Source organism: Aquarana catesbeiana, linkage group LG08 (assembly GCF_042186555.1).
Source record: "Aquarana catesbeiana isolate 2022-GZ linkage group LG08, ASM4218655v1, whole genome shotgun sequence".
NCBI lineage: Eukaryota > Metazoa > Chordata > Amphibia > Anura > Ranidae > Aquarana > Aquarana catesbeiana.
Window position 1 is genome coordinate 205,646,131 of NC_133331.1, and position 23,220 is coordinate 205,669,350.

Consider the following 23,220-nt stretch of genomic DNA (forward strand, 5'->3'; position numbering starts at 1 on the left):
ATCACAGCGGGGAGACATCGCAGGATGCAGGGGACAAGGTAAGTATGCTCTTCCTGGATCCTGCGATGCAAGCCCGAGTCTGGCTCGGGGATACCGCTTTTGGTATAAAAAATCCAACCCGAGCCAGACTCGGGAATACCGCCAGGGAGGTTAAAGACTGGCTTTGCTGACATCCCTTCTGGCTCCTTATCCTGCTTGCTGTTCCTTTACTTGGATCCCTGACTTCTGGCCTGGTTGATTACCCGATCTGGTTACTGAACTCTGGCTTGGCTGATTACCCTATCTGGTTACTAAACTCTGGCTTGGCTGACTACCCGATCCGGTTACTGGACTCTGGCTATGCTTTGACTACGCTTACTCTATTTACCTTTTTATTTTTATTAATAAACAAGTGCGATTTTACTATACTTCTGTCTCGGTCTGGTTCATGGTTTCTGACAGAAGAGGACTTTTGCTAGGCTTCTTCGCAGGAACTAGTTTTGGCCAGCTCAGTAAATTGTTTTAAAAAACAGCTTGATGCATTCCTAAATGCGCAAAATCTAACTGGATACTAACATGTATAGGTAATAATACAAGAGATTGCTGATCCAGGTAATATCCATTTGCCCCCTGGAAATCAAGTATGTTATGTCACAGCGCTCAAGTCCAATAGTATAAAAGATAGTCCAATGCTATATAATGGAGACATTAAAATATAAGTCCATTGTAGAGTCTATAAATAATCCGTGATAGAGGTAGGATATAAATGCCAGGGGGGTCTCGATAGCCTCCCAATGCCGAGCTATTTAAGCTTCCTGTATTCCCGTTCTTCTTACACTTGACAAAGGAGCGCGCATGCTCGTTGAGAGCTTCGCGCATGCTCAGAAACGCGTAGTGGATCCCCGTCAATCTGAACCATCCGGATGACGTCTACACTCACGTGTGCCTCGCTGGAACGCGGAAGTGTCCATTCAGCCTTACCGCACTGCAGCCGGCTTCTCCATACGGAGGTCCGCGGCCATCCTCTCGGATTACACCGAAGCCCCACACACACGGACTTGTGCCAACCCTGGATATAGTTCCCATTGGAAGCTGATACCCACATATCTTGATGTAAGTGTGAATATGTGCTTTTTATACTATAATAAACACTTGTACTCAGAGGCGCTTTCTCTTTGTTTTTACATGTTTGCCCCCTGGGAGATCAGTAAGACATGTTTTTCCCCGACTGAGTGAATTGGATAATGTTTTGAGTTTTTTAGCCTTCCTCTCTAGATCAACTGTGGGCATAGGATTGTGTACATGAAGTTTGCCCCCCTTTTTTTTCTGTTGGTTGAACTAGATGGAGTTGGGTCTTTTTTTAACATAACTTTGCATTTATGTAACTATGTAACTACTGTATGTAACTAAGAGAAATGCCAGGGTCCATTGGCCTGACCTTTTGAGGCTGCTGCTCCAGAAGGTGACTCCGGGGAGGGGAGCAAAAGGATTCCTGCCTGTTAGGAACATCCTGCAGAGGGAGATTTGCTACGTTGAGAGTCCCGGAAGGCTGGGCACAATAGACTATGCAGAAAGCCAGAACTAATCGCTTTGCAAACAAATATTGCCAGTCGTGGCTTGACCACTCACAATCAAATATTGCCGGTCTTGACTTAAAGGCCCTCAATGTTACCATCTTCAACTATACACTATACCAGTCTATGAAAGGGAGTGAAGTTGTATTCCTTCCACTAATGCTTGTTTGAAGGAACTTTTTTGAATCTACCTAGTATCCCCTACAACCTAACCATTGCTTCCCGAGAGTTAACCAAATAAAATTTGGAGACAGACTTGAGGTCCATTTATCGGTTGCTGCTGATTGGTCAGAGAGTGCTTGGGGCAAGTGGGGAACTGTTATCTCTAGTCATCTCATGGTGACTTCAACAGGGTTTTGCCACATGTGGGGTATCATCCAGGATCCCCATTTTTAAGCCAATTGAGGTGAATGTTTTGTATTGTGGTATCCCACAGCAACCAACCCTGGGGGTTTAGCTACACTCATTATGAACACCCTACACTATAATTATGTTTGAATGTCATTGCAGAACCTCCAGTCAAACTTAGTCCAACTGTTAGGGTCCTTTCACACTGGGGCGGTTTGCAGGCGCTATTGCGCTAATAATAGCGCCTGCAAACCGACCCAAAAGTGGCGCTGCTTAAATTCCAGTGTGAAAGCCCCGAGGGCTTTCACACTGGAGCGGTGCGCTGGCAGGACGGTAAGAAAAGTCCTGCTAGCAGCATCTTCGGAGCGGTGAAGGAGCGGAGTGTATACCGCTCCTTCACCGCTCCTGCCCTTTGAAATCAATGGGACGGCTCGGCTATACCGCCGGCAAAACTGCCCCGCTAGCGGCCACATACTGACGGTAAAGCGCCGCTTACAATAGCGGCGCTTTACCGCAGACGCCCGCCCCAGTGTGAAAGGGCCCTTAGTGACTCAGGGCTTTAATGTCAATATTTTTGTAAAATGTTTCATTGTAGTGAAACATGCAAAAGTCTGCAAACAATGAAGCTGTAAAAGTTTCTACTTCCATCCAATTGTTACCTAAACTCTTGATAGATATCAAAGACACACAATAAAACATCTCTGTAATCAATATTATTTCATTATTATTATTTTTTTTTTTTTTTTAAGCAAACAGTATAGCTACCTAAATTTAACCTGGTATCAGCCTCTTGCAATCCCTGTACAGTAGAGCTGGAATGTGCAGCACAAGAAGCACCACAAGGAGCCAATCAGTTCACGTGCTAACAAGAGAAAGCAGAGTGGCAGGGAGAGGAACTCATGTGCTCATTTCACTGTCCAATCACAGGCTGGGGTGGGGCCAGGACGACCTGGGCTCAGAGGAAGTAGAGTGAATGGTGCTGGCCAGCAGACTCAGAATATCTTGTGGCAGTGAAAATCTCTAGAATGAAAGTGAATACTGCTGGTTTTATTGTATCTTTTAATCAGCTATTCATTTTTATCTTACTTTTGGCTGATGTTCTGCATTAAATTTAAAATATAAGTACAGAATAACAGACAGAGGTTAAAACCTACCTAAAATAGTTTTCTTTTTATTACTGTCTGTATTCCCATTGAAGAAATTTGCTCTCATTTCCTAATTCCTAATATTTAAATAAAAGCTCTTATACTTTATTGTATCCAAAAAATACCAGCTGTCTGTACATCAATAGGGAGATGTCATATCCACCCCTGAGAGTACTGTAACAGCCAGGCCTCCATATTGGCTGTCCTTTGTTTCTGCTCTCTGGTGTGCGTTTTACATACTGTATATTTGTAGTACAGCATTCTGTAGGGAGCAGTGACACCTTAACAGAAAGACCAGGGTGAGGGGAAATTTACCGGGAACAAAGACAGTAATAAAGGTCTGAGGATCAAATAAATGTACAATTCTACCCAAAATTAAATATAATGTAGAGTTTTATTTAGGCTGTGCCACTGCAATGTCCTTATTGACCACACTCCTTGCTCCATGCACCTTGTGCACTAGTAATAAGTGTAATGGAAATGCAATTTCATTTTAAAGTAGAACTGAAGGCAATTTTTTTTTGGATAGCATACAGGATAATTATAACCCCTGTCATTATTTAATTTTATTTATTTATTTATTTATTTATTTATTTTGCTATCTATCTCCTATTGGGGAAATTTGCCATCACCTTTTTTTGCCATCTATGTCCCATTAGGGAAATTTGCCATCACTTTTTGTTGCCATCTATGTCCCATTGCGGAGATTTGCCATCACTTTTTTGCCATCTATGTCCCATTGCGGAGATTTGCCATCACTTTTTTGCCATGTATGTCCCATTGGGGAAATTTGCCATCACTTTTTTTGCCATCTATGTCCCATTGGGGAGATTTGCCATCACTTTTTTGCCATCTATGTCCCATTGCAGAGATTTGCCATCAATTTTTTGCCATCTATGTCCCATTGCAGAGATTTGCCATCAATTTTTTGCCATCTATGTCCCATTGGGGAAATTCGCCATCACTTTTTTTGCCATAGTCAAACATGGAAGTGAGAGGAAATTCTTCAAAGAGAGGGAATCGCTGGTTGTCTTTGTCACCAGACCTAGTATCCCTATTGGAATAATTCCGCACTATTTCGGTTCTGGGGGCAACCCGAAATTTTGTATTCAGGACAAACAGAGAGGGTGAATCTCCCTAATGGGGGCACAGGCAGCAAAAAAAAAAAACTGTTTTTCTAATTCCTCTACACCTAAAAAATGCTGCCTGTCATTATACTTTAAAGTGGTTGTAAAGGCAGAAGGTTTTTAATCTTAATGCATCTATGCATTAAGATAAAAAGCCTTCTGTGTGCAGAAGCTCCTCTCTGGCCCTTTAATACCTGAGCCCCATCTAGATCCAGCGATGTTGTAGGGGTGTCTTGGCTGCCTGGGACTCCCCTCCTCATTGGCTGAGAGAGCAGTGTGGTGCCTTTGGCTCCCACTGCTGTCATTTAAAGTCAGTCAGCCAATGAGAAGAGAAAGAGAGTGGGTCAGGCTGTGGCTCTATGGCTTGGTTTGGGTGCCCCCATAACAAGCTGCTTGCTGTGGGTGCATTCAACAGGAGGGAGGGGCCAGGACCACTAAAGAGAGACCGAGAAGAGGAGGATCTGGGCTGCTCTGTGCAAATCCACTACACAGGGCAGGTAAGTATAACATAATTGTAATTTTTAACAAAAAAAAAAATAAAAAATGATTTTAGTATCTCTTTAATGCATTCTATCCATGAAGGTAAAAAAACCTTCTGTGTGCAGTCCCCCCCCAGCACCCATTATACAGTACTTACCTGAGCCCTATCTTGATCCAGCGCTGTGTGCAAAAGCAGCGTCTCTCTACCTCCTTTAAAGGCTAAAAAGAAAAGTAGCGGGAGCCATTGTCTCCTGCTGCTGTCAATCACAGCATGTGGGGAGAAATCAGGGGGTGGGGCTGAGCCTCGCTCTGTGAGTCAATGGACCCACACAGTGAAGTTCGGGATCAAGCCTACAAGTGCCCCCAGAGCAAGGTACACCCCTAAGTGAAAATGTCTGAATTGGGCCCAAAGTGTCAATATTTTGTGTGCCCACCATTATTTTCCAGATTGTCCAGATTTTTGGATGTTAGAGACCTTGCGCTCTTCCAGCTTCCGTTTGAGGATGCCCCACAGATGCTCAATAGGGTTTAGGGCTAGAGACATGCTTGGCCAGTCCATCACCTTTACCCTCAGCTTCTTTAGCAAGGCAATGGTCGTCTTGGAGGTGTGTTTGGGATCATTATCAGGTTGGAATACTGCCCTGCGGCCCAGTCTCCAAAGGGAGGGGATCATGCTCTGCTTCAGTATGTCACAGTACATGTTGGCATTCATGGTTCCCTCAATGAACTGTAGCAGCACTCATGCAGCCCCCAGACCATGACTTTCCCACCACCATGCTTGACTGTAGGCAAGACACACTTATCTTTGTACTCCTCACCTTGTTGCCGCCACACAGTCTTACCACCATCTGAACCAAATAAGTTTATCTTGGTCTCATCAGACTACAGGACATGGTTCCCGTAATCCATGTCCTGAGTCTGCTTGTCTTCAGCAAACTGTCTGCAGGCTTTCTTCTGCATCATCATTAGAAGAGGCTTCCTTCTGGGATGACAGCCATGCAGACCAATTTGATGCAGTGTGCGGCGTATGGTCTGAGCACTGACAGGCTGACCCCCTATTCCTTCAACCTCTGCAGCAATGTTGGCAGCACTCATATGTCTGTTTCCCAAAGACAACCTCTGGATATGACGCTGAGCACGTGCACTCAACTTCTTTGGTTGACCATGGCGAGGCCTGTTCTGAGTGGAACCTGTCCTGTTAAACCACTGTATGATCTTGGCCACCGTGCTGAAGCTCAGTTTCAGGGTCTTGGCAATCTTCTTATAGCCTAGGCCATCTTTATGTAGAGCAACAATTCTTTTTCTCAGATCCTCAGAGAGTTCCTTGCTATGAGGTGCCATGTTGAACTTCCAGTGACCAGTATGAGAGAGTGAGAGTGATAATACCAAATTTAACACACCTGCTCCCCATTCACACCTGAGACCTTGTAACACTGAGTCACATGACATCAGGCAGGGAAAATGGCTAATTGGGCCCAATTTGGACATTTTCACTTAGGGGTGTACTCACTTTTGTTGCCAGCGGTTTAGATATTAATGGCTGTGTGCTGAGTTATTTTGAGGGGACAGCAAATTTACACTGTTATACAAGCTGTACACTCACTACTTTACATTGTAGCAAAGTGTCATTTCTTCAGTGTTGTCACATGAAAAGATATAATAAAATATTTACAAGTAAGAAATGTGAAGGGTGTGCTCACTTTTGTGAGATACTGTATGTGATAGATCAGTAGGAAAGACTTGTTTAGGCTGGGAACTACTGTCTCCTGGATTCCAGAAGCGTTGCCCAGAAACTTCCAGGAAGCCATCACTCTCTACTGCTCACCGGCCGTGGCTCATCCAATAGCTGGAATCCATGGGAAGATCTGCTGTCTCATGTCAAATACTGCACAGCATAGTGAGGAGAGCTGAGTGTAATCTGAGACATAAGTGGGGGGTGAGGACCCCCTCCATCTATACAGTCTCATAGGAAAACATGCACAGCTGAAGCTGTTTATCGCCTGTGCTGAAGAGGGGCTGTCTCCCAAGATTCTGTGATGTCGGCATAGATTGTCAGAAGTGAGTCATGTACTGTAGATAGCAGAGACAGAACAGACAGAAATCATACTTGGTGCTTTGGATTGAGGCTAGTGTGCACTATTGAAGGATATGCTTTGTTCATTTCTCATTTCAGAGGTTAACAACCACTTTTTACTTAATTTTAAATAAATGGTTTGTGTTTTTAATGGGCAAGATTTTTGGTTTCTGTTCTTTCTTATCTTTGCACCACAGTGGGCCATGACTGTGTAATGAGCATGAGCACAGTGAATTATAGTCTCCACTGGTGGAGAGGGTGACAGGGTGACAACATGGAAAAAACATTAAGAGACGGGGACAGAGCTTTTATCACAGTATATCAGGAATTTCCTAAACCAGAACTTTCACGGTAGGATCACCAGGTTATAGTTTAATGAAAGTTGATGAAAAATTTGAAAATGTTTCGCATAACTTTTGAAATAACACATTATTTTAGTAATTGGATTTACTTATACGTTAAATAAATGTCATAATAAAATGGCGTTGTTCATACAAAAACTGAAATTTATATTGTAACAGTATTTATCTAAACTTACGGGGATGCCGATCATCATTTTGCTTTTCATAGTGTAGTTGCTAAGTACTGTTTAACCACTGGAAGGAACCAAATTAAAGACATGGTCTATGGGGACCTCTAGTGGCTAAATTTGTGTACAACCTGATATCTATGGGATTACTGATAGCACTTATACTCTATAGCACTTACATATACACCTATAAATGAAATAATGTAAATAAATACTCTAATTTACACGTTAACAGAAAAAAAATCTTAAATTGCTTCACTAAGGTCATCCAGGCAAAATGTAGACTGTAGAATATATTGAAGTTAGATTTGTAGGGAGCGTTACTTGTATGGGGTAATTTAAATACAGTTCCAATAATATGATATATTGAGGGATACCCTGTTTCCCCGAAAATAAGACCTAGTGTGATTGTCAGTGATGGCTGCAATACAAGCCCTACCCCCCAAATAAGCCCTACCCTGTTTCCCAGAAAATAAGCCCTACCCTGAAAATAAGACCCACAAGGACTTTAACTAGGGCTTATTTGGGGGTAGGGCTTATATTGCAGCCATCACCGACAATCACGCTAGGTCTTATTTTCGGGGAAACAGGGTAGCATTATATAATATAACTTATCTACTAAAAGTGCAAAGCATGTTCATTTCCCAAGGGAATTTTCACGTTGTCAAGATTCCCCTGCAAAGTGAAAATTTGAGATGGGAATGAGGGACATCTACTAGCAAACGTATGTAGGCATAGGACACGCCCCCTGTCACACCCCCTTAAAGGAGAAATAACCAAAAAAAAAAGGTTAATTAAATCCACAAGTGCTTTTTTATACCACTACTATTCCTTTATATTGGATTTTAACATTTAAAATTGCAGCGATTTAGAAATTGGATGAAAGGTTTAGCACTGGGAACGCTTTTTGAAAGATAAAAAGTGCATTTTATATACAACTATATAGATCAGACCAAAATGAGGGACAAATGAGGAGGAAAGGGGGACAGAGGGACATTGTTCCAAATCAGGGACAGTCCCTCAAAATCAGGGACAGTTGGGAGCTATGGGAAGCACCAATATTTGAAATCATTTTTAGGGCAGTATTGTTTATTTTAATTTAATGTTTGAGTGATTTAGGGTACATTTAGATGTCCATGTACAGATCACTTTTCAGAGGTGTTTAACAGGCAATGAGGAGACAATATGTTCCCTTCTTACCGCCTGTGTAAACCCTGTAAATGCCGCACCAATGCACCACTACCACATGCATTGCATTGTGGTTGTGGGGCGTGTGCAGGGTGTCCCCTATGACTTGAATAGGTTGCGCTCTGCGGGGTTACTGCCTGCCGCATGCATCAGAGGCGATTGCCTTTGTTGCAGACATGAATCAAAGCATCATGTAAACACCTCGCCTGCTGTCTTTGCAGTTTAAGGGGCGCTAAAAAGGCGGTTCAACCGCATGTTTTTAATGCCTACTAACCGCAAGTCTAAACAAGTCCTTAAAGACTATTACTCGCCTAAAAACCACCAATGGATCCAATTGACCGAATGCTATCTTGTAATTTTCTAAAAAATGTCATAGAAATTAAAACTCAGTTTTCCTCATCCCTAGTCTAGATGTAGAAATTAAATTCTCATTTACATTGCACGTTGCTGATTTCAGGTCTACCCTTCTAGATTATGTATACAATATGTGTATGCATAGATCCCAACTGTCCCTGATTTTGAGGGACTGTCCCTGATTTGAAACAAAGTCCCTCTTTCCTCCTTATTTAACCCTCAATTTTGGTCTCATCTTTATAGATTAATATAAAATACACTTTTTATCTATCAAAGTGTTTCCCAGTGCTAAACCTTTCATCCAATTTCTAAATTGCTGCATTTGTAAATTCCAAAAGCCAATATAAAGGAATAGTAGTGGTAAAAAAAAGCACATGTGGGTTCAACTAATCTTTTTTTTTTGTAGAATTCTCCTTTAAGGGGTGTGGCAGGGGGTGTGTCCTATGCCTACATACTTTTGCTAATAGGTGTCCCTCGTTCAGCAGAAATATGTAGGCATAGGACACTTGCCACGCCCCCTTAAAGAAGAATTGTACAAAAAAAACAAGATTGGTTAAACCCACAAGTGCTTTTTTTACCACTACTATTCCTTTATATTGGCTTTTGGAATTTACAAATGCAGCCATTGAGAAATTGGATGAAAGGTTTAGCACTGGAAAACACTTTTTGATAGATAAAAAGTGCATTCTATAGTGGTGGGGCGCCGCCCCCCTAATATATGCGCCCGGCCCCTAATCTACATGCAGGGCGCCGGACGCATGAAATGCAATGTTTTTTTTTTTTTTTAGAAGCATGTGATTAGAGCCAGAGGCTCTAATTGTCTTTAAAAAGGGTGGGCCTGCGGCGCGATTTAATATTCGCTATTGTCTTAACAAAATGTGAATAAAAATAAATGTTCAAAAAAATATTCGCTATTGTCTTCCTGATTCTCCTCCCGGCCAATCATGAAGCAGGTCATGGGACCAGATTGGCTGAGAGGAGAAGAGATCGTATTGGCCGATGAGGAGGAGGAGAAGATGCAGGGGAAGCCGCGGGGAAGCCGAGGAGGAGACGCTGGGTGAGGCCAATGAGGCGGAAGAGCTGCCCGTGACTTAGATGGGGTAAGTGCGGGGCTGGTGGGCTGACGGGTGAGCGACAGGGGGGGTTTGCAACCGACTGACCTACCGACTGCGCGGGGGGAGGATGTCGGGTGGTTTTGCCGCCCCCCGCCCACTGTGTAAGGCGCTTTTGCTGCCGTGACGGCCATTCGCTCCGGTGGTTCAATCACAACGACAATACTTGAGCCACTCTTCCAATTACACTGGATTGGTGGCTTTTCACTTACATGCTCCATATATATATATATGTATCTGGACTTTGTTTATTTATATTACCTTAAATACGAAATGTATGTGATGATTGTATGTAATTTTGCACTTATGATTGCTTTTTGTTTGCTTTTTATTGATTCAGATATTTTCTGGCACTACACTTACTTCTATAATTCTGTATTATAAAATAACTTCTTCAAAGCTTCAAGCTTTTTAGATATGGTAATACAAAATAAAAAAAATAATAGTAATACAACTTACCACCCCTTAGATGTGGTGGCTGCATTTCTTTTCATATTTTTTTAACCTAGTAATCCTGCCCTTAACTCACTGTACTGAGCAGTATTATCACCCTAGGACAGGGAGTGTGTTAGGACTACATAGCACCTCCCTCTCTTCTCCATAACAGGGGGAGGTGTTTTGTAGTCCATGGGATATCAAGAAACAGTGCTAATTGATACCTTCCTGTGTTCTATGTCCCAGCTCATAGGATTTCTGGCTGGATGAACAGGAATTTTTTTCACACATCGAAAAGTTATAATAAAACACTTCCAATCGTATATTTACCAGACCAAAAGGGAGCAAATCAGAGAAATGTATTGTTAGAGTTTACACTCTTTCGCCCTTTACTAGTTGAAACCATGATAATAAAATCATAGAAGCTTTTATCACAATGTTTGTTTTGTTCTGTTTTTGGCAGTTGCCGCTGGACTGTATTTTACAAGAAAAGACTACTTTGAAGATTTATACGAAAACCAGCCGGCTGGATCAATCATCTTACAAGTCCATGCAATGAGTGATGTTCCGGGAGAGGAACCGCACTACAGACTATGTCATAACTTTCTGTCTGAGAAATATAAGCGCTTCTTCCACATGGATCGGAGAACGGGAATTCTCTATCTGAACCAGACCATGACAAGGGAGGACTTCGATAAAATCAGTAAGTTTGTCATACTGGCCCGTGAGTTGATAGAGACAAACAAAGTTGGTTCAGTTATAGTATTTTGTCTCCTCTATGCAGACTACACCAAACAGGTCAGCTGAAGATATGGAGTTCCAACATAGCTACAGTGGATGAAGGGGTTAAAACTAGGGTGACTGGCCAAAATATTGAGTGGGATGTAGAGAGCTATGCAGGAGGCACAAACATACAAACATTAGACATTTTGCTTCTATCGACATTACCAAGAATGTAGGAGAACCAGTCTGCTAAAATTTAAACTCCAAGTATGGATACAGTAATTTAGCATAGTTACATTAATCAGCTTGGACCAAGGTAAGTATGTACATGCCATACCTTACTGATCCCCTTGGAAGCTGAAAATCATTGTAGTAGGCACCGCTACTCCAGTGATTGCCACTAGCTTCCAGGTTCCGTGCCAAACAGAGGCTTAGTGAGCACAGACGGTCACTCGTTCAGTACAGGCGCCATTCAGAGGACACTTTCCATTTTCCCAATGAATGCAAAGCATTCTCTGATTAGTTGAGGTGGGGCAGTGATGTCATGATCTCTACCTTGTCCAATCAGGGAATGCCTTGCATTCAACTCGAAAATGCAAAGTGTTCACTGAGTTGTGCCTGTGCTGAGCAAGCAACCTTCAGTGCCCACTAAGCAGCAGGGCAGCCCCTCCATGCTCTGGAGCTGTGATTCTTATCTACAGTTCACTATATAGTAAGCCACTGAATCAGACTAAGCATATATTAGGTATTAGTAAAGAAGGATAAGGATGGAAGCTACACATTTCTACACCGTTAACAAGTCTATATGAAGACACAAAACTGCGTGACACGAGTTTAAATGGCCACAGCAGACCTTTTATTAACAAACTAATAAATAACATCAATGAAAACAATTCAAGAGGTAGCAATGCAACCAGGAAGGGGACTTTGAGTGTCCTTGAAGGGTAAGTTCACCTTTACAGAAAAATCTGTACACTGGACCCCCTCCCCATCCCCCCCATCGCCCCCCCCCCCCCGGACTTCACGTCCCACTGACCTGAAGTCCGGCAATCACCCGCTCTAACACATTTGACAGTCGCTTTACCGATCCAGGGAATAGAAATCCCTTTGGCTTAATCTCCTAAACGTACCTCATAAAGGTACGTATAGGAGGAATTCTAATTGGTAGGTGCCATCACATGGGTGGCGCTGACAAATCAGAACACACGTACCCCGTGGAGAAGAGGAGAGCATTCCGATGGGATTTCAAATCCCTGGACTGGTAAAGCAGCTATCCAATGTATAAGAACGTGTGATCGCAGAACTCCAGGTCAGCAGGACCGTATGCAATGGGGAGGGGGTCCAGTGTAAGTTCACCTTACAGATTTTCTGTAAAGGTGAACTTACATTTTAAGGCACACTTTATAACTGTAATCACCCATGCCCTCAACCGCACCCCAACCGGCCCAAAGACATTATTACCTCACATTTTCCCCAAGGGGACCTAGCTCTTGGGAGAACCACCAATAACCAACCAGGTTATTGTCAGGTGTCAGTTCTGAGCTTTGTCATATGGGTTTTGAAGCAAGCCCATTATAAGATTTGGTGAACAATGTGTGTAATTAAAGGTATTTAACTTAATTTTCTTTCTCAATATCAACAGGTTTTAAATCCGCCCTGGTCATACTGAAGGTTTCCACCGCCAGTTTAAAGGAGGACTGTGACAAAGCTGCCTTCTCTTATATAAAACTGTCATTTAAGAACATCATGATCACCAACTGTTCCTCTCTGCAGTTAAAAGACTTTTGCTTTGGTACCTCGGATCTCTTATTCCACATAAAAGAGGAAAGACCTCATGGCAGATTTTACCAATTCCATCCACGCTTTACCGAACAGAAATGTCGTAATGTTAGTGTCTCCTATGCATTAATACTAGGTAAGTGCTGATCAGCCTCCTTTATGAATCCACTTAAGATCCCTGCACTAGCTTCAGTAACAAGCTACAAGCTCACTGGATTTCTGGCAGAATCAACGAAAAGATATAACAAAACACTTCCAATGATATATTTAACAAACCAAAATGAAGCAAATATGTTCATTGCAATGGTACACTTGAATTTAAATTTTTGACTGAAATGTACCTTTTAGTAAGGAAATGTCTGAACACTGCAATCGTGGTGACAGTTTCAAGATTTGAATTTGAATTGAGAGTTACACAGTAGTGAATTGCACTGGTATGTACTATAGCTTTATGCCACTTGAACAGGCCATAAGTCAGAAATCAGGACCACACCAGACAGAGATACTGTATATGTAGTTTAACATTGCACAATGGCAATGATGTACGCAGTGCTAATTTTCAACATAGTCACCCTGGTCATTTGCTATATAGATATCTTTTTAAATAAGCAGTGATATACACAGATCAGTCATAGCGTTAAGATCAATGGTGGCCCATCCATAAGGAGCGCAGGGGCGCCGCCCCCTAGTCCATGCAACCGGCCCCTAATCTACATGCAGAGTGCCGGACGCATGGATTCCAATGGGGTTTTATCTTTTTTAGAAGCACGTGATTAGAGCCAGAGGCTCTAATTGGCTTAAAAAAAGGGTGGGATTGGGGTGCAGACCACTGCGCCCTAAGCTCACCCACTTGTCTGACAATACTGAATTAATATTCGCTATTGTCTTCTTGATTCTCCTCCTGGCCAATCAGGAAGTGGGTCCTGAGACCCCATTGGCCGTGAGGAGAAGTGATCGTATTGGCCGCCGAGGAGGAGGAGGAGAAGACGCAGGGGAAGCTGCCGTGAAGCCGAGGAGGAGGAGACGCAGAGTGAAGCTGACATGGAGGAAGCGCTGTCTGCAACCTAGATTGGGGGGTTTTCGCAGTTTTAGTGAATAATGTTGATTATTTCGTTACAATGGCAACAGAAAGTTGGTGGAGTATATTAGGCAGCAAGTAAACATATTGTCCCTAAAGTTGATGCATAGAAAGCAAAAAAAAAAAATAGGCATTGCAGTTTGTTGTGTATGAGGATGTGTAGCCAAAATGTCCACAGCCAAAAGTACCTACAATGGGTGCGTGAACATCAGAATTGGACCACAGAGCAATGGAAGAAGGTAGCCTAGTCTGATAAATCACATTTTCTTTCACATCATGTGGATGGTGGGGTGTATGTGGCTTACGCTGGGAAGAGATGGCACCAGGATGCAGTAGGGAAAGAAGGCAAGTTGGCAGATGGATTGTGATGCTTTGGGCAATGTTCTACTGGGAAACCTTGGGTCCATTCACGTGGATGTTACTTCTGACACATTCCACCTACCTAAACATTGTTTGGTGACCAAGTACACTGCTTTATGGAAACAGTATTCCCTGATGGCAGTGGCTTCTTTTAGCAGAATAATGTGTCCTGCCACACTGCATAAATTGGCTCAGGAATTGTTTGAGGAACACAACAAGTTTGAGGTGTTGATTTGGCTTTCAAATTCTCCAGATCTCAAACCATCAAGCTTCTGTGGGATGTGCCGGAAAAACAAGTCCTATCTATGTAGACCACACCTCGCAACTTACAGAACTTAAAGAGCCTGCTACCGACGGCTTGGTGCCAGATACCACAGTGTACCTTCAGAGGTTTAGTGGCATCCATTCTGCAACATGTCAGGGCTGTTTTGGCTGTAAAAGAGAGACCTACTCAATATTAGGTGGATCATAATGTTCTAGCTGATCGGTGTATTTAACTGTGAACAGTAGTGACACACATTACTGTTACTTTGATCGTTGGTACTAAATACTTATGATTGTGTGTTTCTTCATATACAGACAAAGACTCACCTTTTCATTATAACCCAAATTCATCAGAAGTGTTCCTGTTGCGCTCCCTTGATCGAGAAATGAGGGAGAACTATGATTTGGTAGCAAAATGTACAGTGAGAGATAGCACCAGAGAAGTGGATGTTGAACAGTCTTTCCAGATCAGGGTGGATGATATTGATGACAACCCTCCACAATTGTTCAATGACACTAATACGGTTAATATGGTGGTGGAATATGAGAGAAAGGAGGTAAGTGATGTGGGAACTGGGTGACTTTCGGTATACAGTATTTTATCGCATCTGCTATATTCTACTGAGAAATGTGCATTTACCTAGAGCCTGCCTGCCTTCTGGGATTGTGTAATATTTTCAAGATGCTCAATACATTACACCCTGTCTTTTGGTGTGGAAAAGGTTTTTAGGTCTTTGGCTAGGAGATTAAATGTCTTCATAGAAAGAACCCATTTAATATCTGAAAATTATGTTCTGCTGAGATCGCTAGTTCAATATGTGTCTAGTTAGGTAATTGTTTGTTAGTTCCTTGTTATTTTGATTTCCTCTTGATTTTCTGTAAGAAATAATTAACTGTAAGACTTGACCACAGTGACTATGGAAAATGTAATGCTTGCAAATTCTATTACTGATGCATTAATCAATTCTTCAAGACAGTGAGGTAATTGTCATTAGTTGTATTACATCAAAATTGAGTTATAAATGACCTGAAAATTGTCTTTGAAATGAGCTTTATCGACTGAGTGTAGTTGGTAATAAAAGTCTACCAGTGTGAATAAGTACTACCTGTCATCTTGTTGGGATACCAGACTGATCCCCTTTATGATGCAATTACATTTCAAAAAGATAATGGGCTATTCCTTAAAAAGATATTTTCGCCATGCCCATTCAAACCCCACGCACACGTTAAACTCTCCTTTTGGGTATTGGGGGAATACAGTATGTGATCTCCTCCTAAATGGCAGCGCTCATGTCTAGTAGACAATCTCTGGGCCTAAGAAATATCACATGAATGAGAGAGTGAAATCACACTACGACGAGCCAAGAAAATTAGGTTCAATACTTCCGAGCATGCGTCGAATTGTTTCCGAGCATACGTAGGTATTTTGCGTGTCGGAATTTGTACAGACGATCGCATTTTCGGATAGGAACTTTTTCCGACCGAAAAATTGAGAACCTGCTCTCAATCTTTTGCTGGCGGGAATTCTGCCAGCAAAAGTCCGATGGAGCATACACCTCTCGGTCTTTTGCTGGCCGAATTTCCGATCGTGTGTACGCGGCATCAGAGTCCTACACCAGCCAACACCTTATATTTCAGTGGTGGCTGCAAAAGAGGCAAGAGCACTGCTAAGATGGGTATAACTGGGGTGGGGGACCCTGCATAGGAAAGGTGACTGTGGCTCTTTAATGAAAGACACTCTCATCACTATAGTGATGTATTTCTTGTCTTCAAGAGTAGGGATGAGCCGAACACCCCCCTGTTCGGTTCGCACCAGAACATGCGAACAGGAAAAAAGTTCGTTCGAACATGCGAACACCGTTAAAGTCTATGGGACACGAACATGAATAATCAAAAGTGCTAATTTTAAAGGCTTATATGAAAGTTATTGTCATAAAAAGTGTTTGGAGACCTGGGTCCTGCCCCAGGGGACATGGATCAATGCAAAAAAAAGTTTTAAAAACGGCCGTTTTTTCAGGAGCAGTGATTTTAATAATGCTTAAAGTCAAACAATAAAAGTGTAATATCCCTTTAAATTTCGTACCTGGGGGGTGTCTATAGTATGCCTGTAAAGGGGCGCATGTTTCCTGTGTTTAGAACAGTCTGACAGCAAAATGACATTTTGAAGGAAAAAACTCATTTAAAACTACTCGCGGCTATTGCATTGCCGACAATACACATAGAAGTTCATTGATAAAAACGGCATGGGAATTCCCCAAAGGGGAACCCCGAACCAAAATTTAAAAAAAAAATGACGTGGGAGTCCTCCTAAATTCCATACCAGGCCCTTCAGGTCTGGTATGGATATTAAGGGGAACCCCGGCCAAAATTAAAAAAAAAAAAATGACGTGGGGTTCCCCCTAAATTCCATACCAGACCCTTCAGGTCTGGTATGGATTTTAAGGGGAACCCCGCGCCAAAAAAAAAAAAAAAAACGGCGTGGGGTCCCCCCAAAAATCCATACCAGACCCTTATCCGAGCACGCAACCTGGCAGGCCGCAGGAAAAGAGGGGGGGACGAGAGTGCGGCCCCCCCTCCCTCCTGAACCGTACCAGGCCACATGCCCTCAACATTGGGAGGGTGCTTTGGGGTAGCCCCCCAAAACACCTTGTCCCCATGTTGATGAGGACAAGGGCCTCATCCCCACAACCCTGGCCGGTGGTTGTGGGGGTCTGCGGGCGGGGGGCTTATCGGAATCTGGAAGCCCCCTTTAACAAGGTGACCCCCAGATCCCGGCCCCCCCCCGTGTGAAATGGTAAGGGGGTACATAAGTACCCCTACCATTTCACGAAGAAAGTGTCAAAAATGTTAAAAATGACAAGAGACAGTTTTTGACAATTCCTTTATTTAAATGCTTCTTCTTTCTTCTATCTTCCTTCATCTTCTGGTTCTTCTGGTTCTTCTGGCTCTTCTGGTTCTTCCTCCGGCGTTCTCGTCCAGCATCTCCTCCGCGGCGTCTTCTGTCTTCTTCTCCTCGGGCCGCTCCGCACCCATGGCATGGGGGGGAGGCTCCCGCTCTTCTCTTCTTCTTTTCTTCTCTTCTTCTCTTCTTCATTTTCTTCTCCGGGCCGCTCCGCAATCCATGCTGGCATGGAGGGAGGCTCCCGCTGTGTGACGGCGCTCCTCGTCTGACAGTTCTTAAATAACGGGGGGCGGGGCCACCCGGTGACCCCGCCCCCCTCTGACGCACAGTGACTTGACGGGACTTCCCTGTGGCATTCCCCGTGACGTCACAGGGAAGTCCCGTCAAGTCACCGTGCGTCAGAGGGGGGCGGGGTCACCGGGTGGCCCCGCCCCCCCGTTATTTAAGAACTGTCAGACGAGGAGCGCCGTCACACAGCGGGAGCCTCCCTCCATGCCAGCATGGATTGCGGAGCGGCCCGGAGAAGAAAAGAAGAAAAGAAGAAGAGAAGAAGAGAAGAAGAGAAGAAAAGAAGAAGAGAAGAGCGGGAGCCTCCCCCCCATGCCATGGGTGCGGAGCGGCCCGAGGAGAAGAAGATAGAAGACGCCGCGGAGGAGATGCTGGACGAGAACGCCGGAGGAAGAACCAGAAGAGCCAGAAGAACCAGAAGAACCAGAAGATGAAGGAAGATAGAAGAAAGAAGAAGCATTTAAATAAAGGAATTGTCAAAAACTGTCTCTTGTCATTTTTAACATTTTTGACACTTTCTTCGTGAAATGGTAGGGGTACTTATGTACCCCCTTACCATTTCACACAGGGGGGGGGGCCGGGATCTGGGGGTCACCTTGTTAAAGGGGGCTTCCAGATTCCGATAAGCCCTCCGCCCGCAGACCCCCACAACCACCGGCCAGGGTTGTGGGGATGAGGCCCTTGTCCTCATCAACATGGGGACAAGGTGTTTTGGGGGGCTACCCCAAAGCACCCTCCCAATGTTGAGGGCATGTGGCCTGGTACGGTTCAGGAGGGAGGGGGGGCCGCACTCTCGTCCCCCCCTCTTTTCCTGCGGTCTGCCAGGTTGCGTGCTCGGATAAGGGTCTGGTATGGATTTTTGGGGGGACCCCACGCCGTTTTTTTTTTTTTATTTTTGGCGCGGGGTTCCCCTTAAAATCCATACCAGACCTGAAGGGTCTGGTATGGAATTTAGGGGGACTCCCACGTCATTTTTTTTTTTTAATTTTGGTTCGGGGTTCCCCTTTGGGGAATTTCCATGCCGTTTTTATCAATGAACTTCTATGTGTATTGTCGGCAATGCAATAGCCGCGAGTAGTTTTAAATGAGTTTTTTCCTTCAAAATGTCATTTTGCTGTCAGACTGTTCTAAACACAGGAAACATGCGCCCCTTTACAGGCACACTATAGACACCCCCCAGGTACGAAATTTAAAGGAATATTACACTTTTATTGATTGACTTTAAGCATTATTAAAATCACTGCTCCTGAAAAAACGGCCGTTTTTAAAACTTTTTTTTGCATTGATCCATGTCCCCTGGGGCAGGACCCAGGTCCCCAAACACTTTTTATGACAATAACTTGCATATTAGCCTTTAAAATTAGCACTTTTGATTTCTCCCATAGACTTTTAAAGGGTGTTCCGCGGCATTCGAATTTGCCGCGAACACCCCAAATTGTTCGCTGTTCGGTGAACTTGCGAACAGCCAATGTTCGAGTCGAACATGAGTTCGACTCGAACTCGAAGCTCATCCCTATTCAAGAGCCGTGCCTCCCCTATAGACTGGTTTCCATCTATCAGTTGTAGAAAAGCAACAGTTATTTCTTGTCTTCAACTCAGATGATTCGTTCCACAACCATTTATTCATAAGTCCATCAGTTTATAGACCATATAAAAAGATTATAGCAATGTAATAGGTTGTGTAACCATAAAATGTCCATCCACAAATGGAAGCCTCCACAAGGGGATTGCAGAGAGATGGCGTGTCCCCATGGGAAAAGTTTGAGGGTTCAGGTAAGTAAAACGGGGGGTGGGGGGGCTGGGGTCGGTCACTGACAGGTGTTTTTTCACCTTAATGCATAGGATGCATCAAGATGAAAAAAACACGAACCTTTACAACCCCTTTAAACCTCGTACACACGATCGGATTTTCTGCAGACAAAGCCTCAGACTTTTGTCCGAAGGGCGTTGGCCAGGAACTTGTCTTGCATACAAACAGCAAGGAATTGTCGGCTAACAAACACGAACGTAGTGACGTATTAGACATACTACAAGACTACAAAGAGGAAGTTCAATTGTCATGCGCCACCCTTTGGGCTCCTTCTGCTCATTTTGCGTTAGTTAGTTAGTTGCCGTTCGTCAACCAGCCATGTTGCGGAATCAGAGGAGGTAACGAGTTATTTATTATTGGCCTTGGAATTATTGCTTTGACCCAAGTCCAGTCCAGGAACAGGAGGAGGAGGATTTCTTGGACCAAAAATTGGTTGCTTTATTAATCGTGACCAATAATGTCATATGCCTTTGCTGCGGGAGCTCCAGGAGAATAATCCGGATGATTTTCGGAATTATCTCCGGATGACGGACCCCTGCTTTCACCAACGCATTGTTGACCCCCTATATTAAGAAGCAGGACACATGCATGAGGCTTTTATTTTTTGGTTGAATAATGATTTGATTTGGTATATTTGATCGTAAAACCAACAAAAACAAGGGATAATGGTGTTGTGGTAAGTCTTTTAAAATACGTTTGACAGAACTCCATCAGTATCACCAGCAAAGCAGTTTCATTATTATCCCATTAAAGAAGAAGAGAATTGTGTGCTAGATTTCATAATTTTTGTTTACAAGACCGACCGCTTCTGGCTCGTCCTTGCTTCCGAGCATGCGTGTTTGCACTTTGGACTTTTGGTCTGACAGACTTGTATACACACGCTCGGAAAATTCGACAACAGACATTTGTCCACAGAAAATTTTAAAGCCTGCCATCCAACATTTGTCCACGGAAAATCCGACAACAATTGTCCGATGGAGCGTACAAACGGTCGGATTTTCCGCCAACAGCCTGTCATCACACATTTCCCATCGGAAAATCCGTTCGTGTGTACAAGGCTTTAGAGGGGCCTCTCTTCTCTTTTATACTCAGTTGTGATGTGACGCTCCTTGTATATTAAGACATCGCTCGTTTTAAAAAAAATTTTTGCTTGTTTTGCAAAACACTCTCAAACCAAGTTACTCTCAATCCTAGGTTTTTCTGTATATTTAAACATAAAGCAGAAATAAATCACCAAGCAAAATTTTCAGTTTTGGGTACACAGGAGGTGTTTGATATGTGTGTAAGTATGCATGGCATTTATACTCATTATGGTAGACTCAACTAGCAAGTGATCCCCTCCATCAATGTAATGTTATCAATCCCTATCGGTGCTTCCATCTTCACCTGGTCTTCTGCTGAGCTTCAAAGTCTTTGAATGGACCATCTTGATTGGCGAGGCCAGGATGACATAACTCCCACATATGCACATGAGAGTTGCTTTGTCCCAGCACAAAATCATGCAAAGACTGTACAGTGAGCTGCTCACGGGCGATTCAGTGTACATTAAATGTACTGACAGGCAGTTAGAAGATCAATGACAGAAGAGACTTAGGCCCCTATTACATGGAGCGAATTCCATAATGCGCATCTGACTGCTCAGCAGAGGATCTCTCTGCTGATCTCTGCTGAGAAGGCGGATGACAGGTCCATGTCCACGTTGCTATGCAGAACGGACAGGGACACAACCCCACTATGGGGCGGTCGGATGGAAATGGACCGCCTATCCGTTTCCATCTGACTGTCATGGATGTATGTCATGGGAATGGATACCCCAGCCATCTGTTTTTGGCGGATAGGATCAGATGCCAGCGGGTTTCAGCGGATCCGCCGCTTCATAGAGAAAAATGGCTGTTCCGATCAGGTCTGCCTGAGAAACTGACAGGTGGACCTGATCGGACCGCCAATGTGAAACCAGCCATACAGGGGGAGATTTACTAAAACTGGTGCAAACAGAATTTGGTGCAGCTGTGCATAGTAACTAATCAACTTCTAGGCTGGGTTCACAAATTTTTGGCTGAATTCCGACCTGAAACGGACCAAAAGACGCACAGGCCTCCTATGCAAATTGCACCAGAGCCGCTGTGGAGATTTGTGAATATGGTCACAATCTCCTGCTATGTTCCCGCAGGGGAACCCACATCCAATTCAGACTAGTGTGAACCCAGCCTTAGGTTTTATTATCAAAGCAATTGAACAAGTTGAAGTTAGAAGCTGATTGGTTACTACGCACAGCTGCACCAGATTCTGTGTGCATCAGTTTTAGTAATTCTCCCCCACAGCCTCTTCTGCCATAAAAAAGTCTGCCGGTGAACACTTTTCAATAATCCAACTTCACTCCAGCTTTAAGAACAAAAATGTGATATATAGGAGGGTACAGTCCTTAGATTTGGTGGCTGCATTTCTTTTCTTTTCGCAAGTACAGAAAATTATCCAGAAAGCCAGTATTCTATAACTTCAGGGTGACAACACTGCTTCTCCATAGTTACAGTGCAGTCAGTGAGCATTATTACCTTAGAACAGAAAGTGTGTTATTGAAGAATCAACAGGTTAAAAAAGAAAACAAATGCCGCCACCACATGTAAGCACTGGTGAGCTTATTTTTTACTTTTATTAGTAGTGATTTCACATTGTAATTTAACCCATTCAATTTATTGGTTTTTGATTTGTTTCCTATTAGCTCTTGATTTTGCTTCCAAATCAAATTGTTCATTTTTCCATCTAGGGAGCAATACTTGGGTCACTATTTGTTCTGGATCGTGACTCAACTCCTGTCTATCCTTCAGGGAGCAGTCACAACAAGTACAATGAGACCATCATCAACAATGAAACATTTGTACAGGAAATGTTCCAGGTGAAGCGTGATCTTAGCGAGAATAAATTCTGGTCACATGGCGGCCACGTGATCCGAGGAACACTTCATGAATTTAGTAAGAAAATCTCTTTTATTATAGCAATTTCTTATTGGAAAAATAATTCTCACTTTAATATATTTTTATTGAAAAGAATGGCATTTTACAACACAAAAAGAGGGACATATTAATAAGTTAACACAAAAAGAGGGAAATATTAATAGGTTAACATTAGCTTAATTTTATTTATATTTCTACATTCCCCCTTATGTTTTTCCCAAATAGAACTAAAAAGATGCATTGATATAACATGCTAATATATTCGCTATTAATGTCAATTTTTATATACATATATTCATACACAGGAAAAAAAATTGAAAAATAATTCTACATTCCTTGATTTTTTTTAACATGTATATATTTATTTCATTTCTTTGTATTATATTATTAATATATTAGTATTAATATATTAATATTTTAGATATTATATATTTTTTGTATTTTGTTTTGTTTGAGACTGGTAAAATGACCCTTAAAACATATCTAGTTGGGCTGGTCCACTTTTTTTTATTTTTTTTTTATTGTTTTTATTGAAAATTTTCACTCATACATAAGGGGACATTCAATATAGTCCAATGTGTGGTAGAACATATGAGAGAACATCAAGTGTAAAATAACAATGAATAACACACTGGTATATAAACTGGCTATCAGCACACTGTCCAGCCACCCCTCATACCCCACATGGGATCAGACTGCGCTAGGGGTAGCCGGAAAGTT

The 23,220-nt window shown here is 42.9% G+C and overlaps 1 protein-coding gene across 1 annotated transcript in view; it reads left to right on the forward strand.

Annotated features, from left to right (window-relative positions):
• The window catches only part of RET (ret proto-oncogene), a 155,968-nt gene that overhangs the window by 62,363 nt on the left and 70,385 nt on the right, over nucleotides 1–23,220 (forward strand). The window contains exons 2-5 of the mRNA XM_073596843.1: nucleotides 10,809–11,048; nucleotides 12,711–12,983; nucleotides 14,865–15,106; nucleotides 22,314–22,518. Of these exons, the coding sequence (XP_073452944.1) occupies nucleotides 10,809–11,048; nucleotides 12,711–12,983; nucleotides 14,865–15,106; nucleotides 22,314–22,518 (960 nt within the window). The remainder of the gene's footprint in view (nucleotides 1–10,808; nucleotides 11,049–12,710; nucleotides 12,984–14,864; nucleotides 15,107–22,313; nucleotides 22,519–23,220) is intronic.